General features: G+C 48.1%; 2 protein-coding genes across 2 annotated transcripts in view; one reads left to right on the top strand and one right to left on the bottom strand.

The window, feature by feature from the left end:
- LOC308086395 (inaD-like protein) overlaps positions 1 to 10,000 on the top strand; it is a 155,880-nt gene that overhangs the window by 128,780 nt on the left and 17,100 nt on the right. The window contains 4 exon segments of the mRNA XM_080429915.1: positions 4,983 to 5,055; positions 6,471 to 6,577; positions 6,932 to 7,015; positions 8,177 to 8,370. Coding sequence (XP_080286041.1) covers positions 4,983 to 5,055; positions 6,471 to 6,577; positions 6,932 to 7,015; positions 8,177 to 8,370 — 458 coding nt within the window.
- Positions 2,113 to 3,900, bottom strand: LOC308086325 (choline/ethanolamine transporter FLVCR1-like; the record flags this gene model as incomplete). The annotated part of the gene is made up of 2 exons (XM_080429846.1): positions 2,113 to 2,868; positions 3,208 to 3,900. The coding sequence occupies 2 exons, from the start codon at positions 3,898 to 3,900 to the stop codon at positions 2,113 to 2,115; spliced, it is 1,449 nt and encodes a 482-aa protein (XP_080285972.1).

Below are 10,000 nucleotides of genomic sequence, written 5' to 3'. Positions count from 1 at the left end.
AGCACCACCCCGCGCCTATAAAACTAGCGCTCCCCTGTCAATTTCCCTGGAATGCCAATTTCCCTGTGACATATACACACACACACACACACACACTCACGCACGCGCGCACACACACACGCGCACACATTACAGGGCTTTAATGTGGATCGTCAGCATCATGTAGGAGCCTCTCATTGGCTCAGGCAGAACATGATTGTTCAAGGACGCTTCAGCTGATTGGCTAATCAGCGTTTCATTCACACCGCCACAGCTGATACGCCTCAGCCACTCATCATCCAATCAGATGGGTGATTGGATGTGATTGGATGTGATTGGACGCTGGCCGCTGTCTGATCACCACTTCTCTTCTCTGTCTGTTGACTTATAGCTCTGTTGTTGTCGGGCAGAACAACTTGATGATCTGATCTACAAGCACACAACACATCGCAACGCCTTGTGAGCTTGTAGATCTACTAGTTTTTAGTTTTTTTATTACATGAATATTTTAGTTTTTTACATTTCTATAATATGACTATATCAGTTCTTTACATTGCTATTACTTGACTGTTTGTTTACATAGTAAAGACCGTAGTAAAAGACTTGGTGAAATGGGACAACATGTTTTCCACACTTTTAGAGCTTAGCCCTGGTCATAAACTCATAATAGGGACATACATACCTAACCCTAGATGCCCCAACAAATTAAGACAAAAAAACTAATCCATGTTTGTGTATTGTCATGCCAAAAGTCCCGTAAAAGTCAAATTGTAATGACTTCCTGTCAAACACAAACATACTGCGTGATGACATCAGCAAGTCCTTATGAATATAAATGAATCTTGATTTCATTCACCTGTGTGATTCCCAGAGCTACACGTTCCTCCACTCACACTCACACCCTGTTGGGCTGCTACGTTCACTATAGATGACGGACAGACGGAGCATTTACTTGTTTTAAACTTAAAGGGCAAGACCACTTTGGTAGAGGTTTGGGTTGTGTAGTTACCTTGCCATGATGTAACTCCAAAGGTGGACAAGAAATCAAAAATAACTGCTCCATTGATTAGAAATTGATAATTCAAAATATGCTCCTCATTGACTTACATTGTATGGTAAAACAGCTCTCAAAGTCACTCTTTTAGCACATAAACGAACACAAACAAATCTGATTCAGACAATATAGAACATCACCAAACCCAGTACTGTTTTTTTTTTAAATAAAAATGTTAACTTCCCGTTGATATTGCTATTTTTATTAAGAAGAAAACCCGGACTGGATCCGTGGATCCGGATCCGGATCTTCAAATAGTAAAATCAGCAGGAAGTTGACATTTTTATTTAAAAAATAAACAGTACTGGGTTTGGTGATGCTCTATATTGTCTGAATTAGCTTTGATTGTGTTTGTTTATGTGCTAAAATAGTGACTTTGAGAGCTGTTTCAGCGTACAATGTAAGTCAATGAGGAGCATATCGGGTGTGAGATGTATGTTGGCGGTGCCTTGATTTTACACTTGGTTGCATGCTGAAAATAGCAGATCTACAAGCTCACAACGCGCCGCGCTGTGACGTGTTGTGAGCTTGTAGATCTGCTATTTTCAGAGTGCAACACCCGAGCGCAACCAAACATAAAATGACTTGTCTTTTAGTTCTACTAGATTTGTTGACGAAATTGTCAATATTTTTAGTCATCATAGCTTAGTTTCCGTCTGTGAAAAAAGGTAGCCGTAGTTTTAGTCGACGAAATCAACACTGGTGTTGAGAAACCATCCTGACCAGAGACACACATCTGGTGCTGGTGAGCTCAGTGTGGGTCTATTGATCCCATAGCCCGAGGGGACGGGACGGTCGGTTTCTACAAGCCCCCAGAACCGCGGAGGATTTAGTGATCATTTTGTGGTCAAATCTGGGATGCAAGACATCCTTTTAAGAAGTTAAAAGGCTACCGTGCCACGCTTCTATACAGTAGTGTGCCTGCTCGGTGCTCAAGTCACCAACATTTGGTGCCCGAATGTGGAAGAAGAGGTTACTTCCTGGAAGAAGAGGGTACTTCCTGGTGCTTTTTTGTTTTTGCTCTGGAAAAGGACCCCTGGGGGTCCCCGACCCCCACCCACACCCCACTGCTTTGGGGTTCACAGAGAGTTTTGGCTGAAGGAAGATTCTGAACCGTCGGTTGGGTTGTCAGAGGGAAGACCCTCCACACGGTGACACTCCGCAGGGAGCTGCAGGCGGTCGGCGTCCGCTTTGACGTTCACGTTGTTCCTCTTCAGCTCAGACCTGATGAAGGACGTCAGTAACACGCCCAGGAAGATCCAGGCACACAGGAACAGGTTCCCGGCCAGAGGGCCGTGGTCCGTGGTCAGCCTGCCTTGGATCAGCGTGAAGACCATCCCAAAGACCTGGGCGGAGGCGTTGAGCAGACCGGAGGACGTCCCCTCGGACTCGGGGTAGGTGATCTCCACGCCGTACTCGAAGCCCAGAGGCAGGTAACCCGTGATGAAGAAGCCCAGCATGCCGGCGGTGACGAAGACCACGTAGATGTTGCTCAGGGTGAAGGTGAACGCCAGCATGCTGACGAAGGACAGGGCGTACACGGTCACCAGGGTCATCTTGTAGGTCTTGGTGCGGTCCAGCCACAGGCCGCAGAGCACCGAGCCCACCATGCCGCAGAGCACCAGGGTCAGGCCGATGCGGCCGGCGTTCAGCTCCTGGTCCCGGTGGTGAGACGTGATCATCTGGTTCAGCAGCGTGGAGACAGAGTAGAAGGAGCCGGTCAGGATGCCGTAGCTGAGCAGCAGCAGGATGAAGGCCTGGTTCTGGAAGAGGTTCAGCATGGAGCGTCTGTAGGAGGAAACCTCTGCAGGAGCATGGAGCAGCCCCGCCTGAGCCTGACTGGGAGGAAGAGGAGTATGGAGCAACCCCGCCTGAGGAGCCTGACTGGGAGGAAGATGATGGAGCAGCCCCGCCTGAGGAGCCTGACTGGGAGGAAGAGGAGGATGCAGCAGCCCCGCCTGAGGAGCCTGACTGGGAGGAAGAGGATGGAGCAGCCCCGCCTGAGGAGCCTGACTGGGAGGAAGAGGAGGATGGAGCAGCCCCGCCTGAGGAGCCTGACTGGGAAGAAGAGGAGGATGGAGCAGCCCCGCCTGAGGAGCCTGACTGGGAGGAAGAGGAGGATGGAGTAGCGCTGCCTGAGCCTGACTCGGAGGATGGAGTAGTGCTGCCTGAGCCTGACTGGGAGGAAGAGGAGGGCGGTCCTTCACAACGGCCAGGGTGAGGAGGAGGAGGCCGGCGCTGACCCCCGCCGTGCCGTAGAACATGGTCTGGACGTTGCGCCCGGTCAGCGCCGGGTCGTGGGGCGTGTTGGGCACCAGGACGGGCGGCAGCAGGAAGCCCACGGCTGAGCCCAGCTGGTTGCCCAGCACGGCGGCGGCGCAGGCCGTGGCCACCTCGCCGGGGCCGAACCACACGGAGGCCACGCGCGACGGCAGGCCCAGCACGAACACCTGGGCCACGGCGCACGCCGTCTGCGCCGCCGCCGTCACGGCGAAGCCCACGCGGTCGGGGCGGACGCTGGCGCACTTGAGCCACGCCCCCAGGCAGTTGAAGGCGGCGCCCAGCGCGGCCGTCAGCCTCAGGCCCCGCCTGTCCAACAGCCACGCGGCGGGGAAGATGAGGGGCACGTAGGCCGCCATGTACACCATGGACAGCCAGTCCACCGCCTCGCTGCTCACGCCGTAGTAGCGGACGAAGACGTTGTTGATGCTGCCGTACTGGATCCACTGGAAGGCGCTGAGCAGAGAGTTCAGGCCGAAGACCGCCAGGACGGCGAAGCGACGGCGGTACAGCCTGGTCTCCACGCGGTTATCGTCGTATCCCGCCTCGACTCCTCCCCCTCCTCCTCCTCTTTCTCCGGGGAGCATCTCCTCCTCTTTGTCTTCAGGTTGTGTGGATCTACTCCTTCTGCTTCAGAACCTTCTGGCCTCTGAAGAGACTGTTCTGTCTGGCTCTTAAAACCGTCTGGTGGAACCTGGTAGAACCTCTTAGAAGCGTCTGGTAGAACCTGGTAGAACCGTCTGGTAGAACCTCTTAGAACCGTCTGGTAGAACCTGGTAGAACCGTCTGGTAGAACCTGCTGAACCGGGGGTGTATGGATGGATGGATGGATGGATGGCCTCGGCCCACTGCCGCACATCAACACTGTTAATATTACAGAAACAGGGTTGAACACTGTTAATATTACAGTAACAGGATTGAACAATGTTAATATTACAGTAACAGGGTTGAACACTGTTAATATTACAGTAACACGGTTGAACACTGTTAATATTACAGTAACAGGGTTGTTCTCAGCTTCCCGGGACTCAGAGGAGGATTCTCTCTTGTACGTGTTGCTGTACCCTTTATTAGTTAGAACTTATAGGCCGGTCTATGGTGTCAATACTATGATGTCATATTGATGACATCAGGGGTTTCCATATATGGGCATAACATGTATGAGAGCCTCAGAATTACAGCGCTTCAGCCCAGGATCACTGTAAAATAGGGTTAGCCTGGATCTCTGAACGGTCTAAACCACAGCATCTTATGGCTTATTGCTTTTCTAAACCAAATATGGCAACATGAAAATCATAGTTTTTAATAACAATGTCCTTATTTCATTAAAGGGATAGTTCCCCCAATTTCTTTATTTTTTTCAATCAATTAGTCACCCCATGGAGACTTGAATTCATGGATATTTTATTAGTTTTTGTCCTAAGCCAATAATGTGATGACCAGCGGACCGGTAGGCAGCGGTTCCGGTAGGAGACACAAAGGAGACTCTTTGTGTCTCCTACCAACAAATTACTACTTTAAGTAACTTTTAATGTTGATTTGAAATATGAAACCATGTCTTACACAACACTGTGTGTGTGTGTGTGTGTGTGTGTGTGTGTGTGTGTGTGTGTGTGTGTGTGTGTGTGTGTGTGTGTGTGTGTGTGTGTGTGCGTGTGCGCGCGCGCAGGTAACAGCGTCAGAAAGGGGGGTGAGCCCCCCTCCTCCCCTCACCAGCCCCGAACAACAGAACTCCATCATAGGTACGTACACACACACACACACACACACACACACACACACACACACACACACACACACACACACACACACACACACACACTAAACCCCATTCACACTTGTGTGAAATGCCTCCAGGTTAGTGATAAATGTAATAAAGTATTTAATCAATCCAAAGGTGTATTGTGACGTGTCAGTCGACACTTGTTGGCCTTAAAGGAGTAGTTCACCCCCAAAGAAATAAAAAATCTATCAATTACCCCATGAAGCCTGGAACTCATTGAGATTTATTTAGTCGTTGTCACATTCCTGAGACAGTAATGTGATGAGTGGGTCATCCCCACTGTTTACTGTACATGTTTCTGTTTTTGTTTTCAAACGGTTTATATGATGTTTTGCATAGTAGTCAGGGTTGCCAGATCTGCTTATTATAATTTCCCCGCAAGATTGAATTTGAAAATAGCCGATCTACAAGCTCACAACGTGTCGCATCGCAACGCGTTGTGAGCTTGTAGATCTGCTATTTTCAAATAGCTGATGTATATGTTAAAGTGCTCATGTGGCCCATAGTCGCTTGTTTTGGGCTGGTTTTCCTAGACCTGGTTGCTTGTTTCTCTCACAGAATCTGGCAACACTGATAGTAGTGTATATTGTTGTCTGTCATTAAATGTTTCCATGAATTGAGTACAAAGGACCCCAATGGAAACAAGCCTTTCTTTGGTTTAAAATGATCTTAGCAGACCTTATATTGAACTGTACTTTACTGTGATTTTTTTGCAAGCTGTTAAAGGTAGGGTAAGTGATTTGCAATTATTCAAATAATTGCAAAATGGTTCTATGTTCTGATAGTGCTCGTTACTATAGAGTGTCCTGTCCATATAAAGAGTCTCCATGTCTCTCCAGCTCTTTATAAAACAGAAAATGCATTTTCGTTTCAGTTTCAGTTTAATTTCCAATTTTATCCAATCAGGATAGAGAACTCAATCAGGATATAGATTAAACAAGTGAAATTGGAAGTGATGACACTAAGAAATGAGCAGGCAAAATTTGAACAGGAACACTATAAAAATAAAGCTTAAAAATGGGTACTTTCTCCTGATTGGCTGAGATTTTGACACCTACCAGAAAATGTATTTTCTGTTTATTAAAGAGCTGGAGAGACGGGGAGACTCCTGTCACTGAAAAAACACTCTATAGCAATGATTACTATCAGAATATAGTGCTTTAACCTTTTAACAAAATACTTTTTGTTTTAACCCAAAAATATCACTTACCCTACCTTTAATAAAGTAATCAGTCAATCAATCAATCAATCAATCAATCAATCATGTTTTGGGTGAATTACTCCTTTATAAGTGTGAATCTCTCTCTCTCTCTCTCTCTCTCTCTCTCTCTCTCTCTCTCTCTCTCTCTCTCTCTCTCTCTCTCTCTCTCTCAGATCCGTCCAGTTGTCCTGTAGTTCCGGGTCAGGAGACTCTCATAGAGATCTCTAAAGGTCGATCTGGTCTGGGACTCAGTATAGTGGGAGGAAGAGACACACAGCTGGTAACACACACACACACACACACACACACACACACACACACACACACACACACACACACACACACACACACACACACACACACACACACACACACAACTTCCATGATCAATGTCTCATATTAAGCAGAACATTGTTATAACACAAACAATGTCTCTTTCATATTGCAGTGATGTATTGTATTGTGTGTAGACCAACTAAACCTCCTGTAACACCTGGAATTACACGTGCATGTTGGAAACTCTCTCTATCTCTCTCTCTCTCTCTCTCTCTCTCTCTCTCTCTCTCTCTCTCTCTCTCTCTCTCTCTCTCTCTCTCTCTCTCCCCCTCTCTCTCTCTCTCTCTCTCTCCATCAGGATGCCATAGTGATTCATGAGGTTTATGAGGAAGGAGCAGCAGCCAGAGATGGAAGACTGTGGGCTGGAGACCAGATCCTACAGGTCTGTCTGCCTGTCTGTCTGTCTGTCTGTCTGTCTGTCTGTCTGTCTGTCTGTCTGTCTGTCTGTCTGTCTGTCTGTCTGTCTGTCTGTCTGTCTGTCTAGGATTGGACTGAATGTGTTCAGAGGACAGCTCATAAACTGAGACATTGACCCCACCTGCTGGGCAGAGGCAGTACTACTGCTTCAGGCCTGGTTGACTATAGATTTATAAACACAGTAAACACAGCCTCCGCTCACTCAGATTTATAGCAACGCTTTGGCTCATAAAGCAATCAAAGCAATCAGTGAATATGACAGTATATGAAGGTTCAGGGTGCCATCCAGCGGCGTAACGAGGAAACAGTGGGCCCGCAGTGGGACGCGGGGTGGTCCCGCCGCGGCCGCCGAGGATTTAAGACAGAACAGAACACAGAAAACAGCCCAAATTGCACATTTCGGTCTATAAACCAAGAGGACAGCGGCGTACTGCACAGTAGTTACGAGGTCTAGATGAACGTGTATAGCTCGCCTCTTCTGACTTACAGTGTTGCCAGATTTTGCGAGAGAAACAAGCAACCAGGTTATTTTGTTACGGCGCGGGTGGGCCCCGAATGACTCTGGGCCCCAACGCAACTGCGTTGTCTGTGTCACGGTAGTTACGCGACTGGTGTCATCGCTTGATTTATGTATGTGTCATACTGTGCCAAACAAAACTCATGGGAGTTGTAGTCCTACAATTAAGTCTACTACAAAAACTGCATTGCATTTTGTCTATTAGTGATGTGCGGGTCGGGTTTTTCTCATGACCCGCCCCGCCACGGAACCCAACCCGCCTCAACCCCCCCCCCGCAAACCCATATATAAATCTATGGCTCAGGTTGAGCCCCGCGGGTCGTACCTATAATTCTGTAAAATCAAGGTTAGAAAATAATCTTCAACTATACACCCCAAGTATATTCAAACTGTTTTATTGTTATTATTCTTATTCTTATTCTTATTAGGAATAAAGACAAAACAAGAGCATATGATTTTTCTTATTTTTTTGCGTGTGAGAGCGGCTGACCCGCTCACCCGCAGACCGCATAATTGCCTCTGAAATCCTGACTCGACCCCCCGCGCCACGGGTTGACCCGCGGGTTACGGGTCGGCCCGCGCATCACTATTGTCTATTGTTTTTTGTAGGTGAATGGAGTAGACCTGCGTGCAGTGGACCATGAAGATGCCATCCTGGCTCTCAGACAGACTCCGGCTCTGGTCCGTCTGACGGTGCTGAGAGACGAGGCCCAGTACCAACATGAACACAACCTGGACCTCATCACTGTGGAGCTGACCAAGAGGACTGGGCGGGGCCTGGGACTCAGTATAGTAGGGAAGAGGTAAGACTGGGCGGGGCCTGGGACTCAGTATAGTAGGGAAGAGGTAAGACTGGGCGGGGCCTGGGACTCAGTATAGTAGGGAAGAGGTAAGACTGGGCGGGGCCTGGGACTCAGTATAGTAGGGAAGAGGTAAGAATAATAATAATAATAATAAATAGCTGCTAGCAGCAATACGGGGCCAAGGAATGCAATATGCGAAATGCAATATACAAATATGCACAATAAGCCATAGAACCATAAAAGACTGAACGCCATGCAATTAACAAATGTGCATTGGAAACAGCTGAGCAGAGTTCTGAGGGATTGTAGATATTAAAATGCATGTGTGTGTGTGTGTGTGTGGCTCGTAGCACTTGACCTAGCCTTGACGCCCTTGCAGGCTTATGCAAAGGGTTAAAATGTAGTTTAGATAGCATGTTCTGTAGACAGATGACAGGTTCATTTGTTTTTGTATATTCTACTGATTATGATGATGAGGTTCTTAATTTACCTGTGATCCTAGATCAGTGGTTCTCAAACTTTTTCATGTCAAGGACCCCCAAATTGACACTTATTGACACTTATTAACCCGCGGACCCCCATTTGAAAAGATATGCCAGGGACCCCCATACGAGAAGATGTTTACGGCTCTAGCAGTGATTCTCAACCATTTTAACTCTCTCACTGCCCAATCTGGGAACCCATCGTCAAATAAAAAGGGAAAACAGCGTTTTTCACTTTTGCATTAGACTCTGGGGGGAGCGATTAACTAGACCTACGCTGCCTGGAAACCGGGTCCATGCCCTCAGCGCTCCACTTCCGGTGGTGCGACTATGTTTTCATTCCCACTAACACTATTTCTACTAAATAACATGGATGGTTTTGGTTATAAGCCCACTTGTTTCTATGATGAAAGAGTAAGTTAAATTGTTACTAACTCTCCGTGGTTTTGTCGGCTCCGAGGACGTTATTGTTAAATGAGTTTCGGTTTGTTTCCAGTGGGAAACGAACACACAGATGTAAATCCCGCCCACTACATTTGATTGGGTAAAGCGTGGCCTGCTTCCTGATCTGAAGGCACGCCCACTTGTAGGCTAACGCTCACACGTTATGAAGGACCTCCCCCACAGATTCAAGCGCAGCTCTGAGTCTGTTCTTGAGAGTTTACTCACTGCCAGACTTATCTCTGGCTGCTCTGCGTGCATCCACTGCACCCACTGCATCCACTGCATCCACTGCATCCACTGCATCCACTTCATCCACTGCATCCACTGCATCCACTGCATCCACTGCATCCACTGCATCCACTTCATCCACTGCGTCCACTGCGTCCACTTCGTCCACTGCGTCCACTGCATCCACTGCGTCCACTGCATCCACTGCGTCCACTGCATCCACTGCTTCCACTGCGTCCACTGCGTCCACTGCGTCCACTGCATCCACTGCATCCACTGCTTCCACTGCGTCCACTGCATCCACTGCGTCCACTGCGTCCACTGCATCCACTGCGTCCACTGCGTCCACTGCGTCCACTGCATCCACTGCATCCACTGCTTCCACTGCATCCACTGCTTCCACTGCATCCACTGCATCCACTGCCAGCCATTTTTAGATTTTCGTACCTTTTAAAGTAGTCACAGAATATTTATCT

This window comes from Gymnoscopelus braueri, assembly GCF_963280865.1.
Source record: "Gymnoscopelus braueri genome assembly, chromosome: 6".
Taxonomy (NCBI): domain Eukaryota; kingdom Metazoa; phylum Chordata; class Actinopteri; order Myctophiformes; family Myctophidae; genus Gymnoscopelus; species Gymnoscopelus braueri.
The sequence above is the reverse complement of the archived record's forward strand: the minus strand, read 5'-3'. Positions and strand labels throughout refer to the sequence as shown.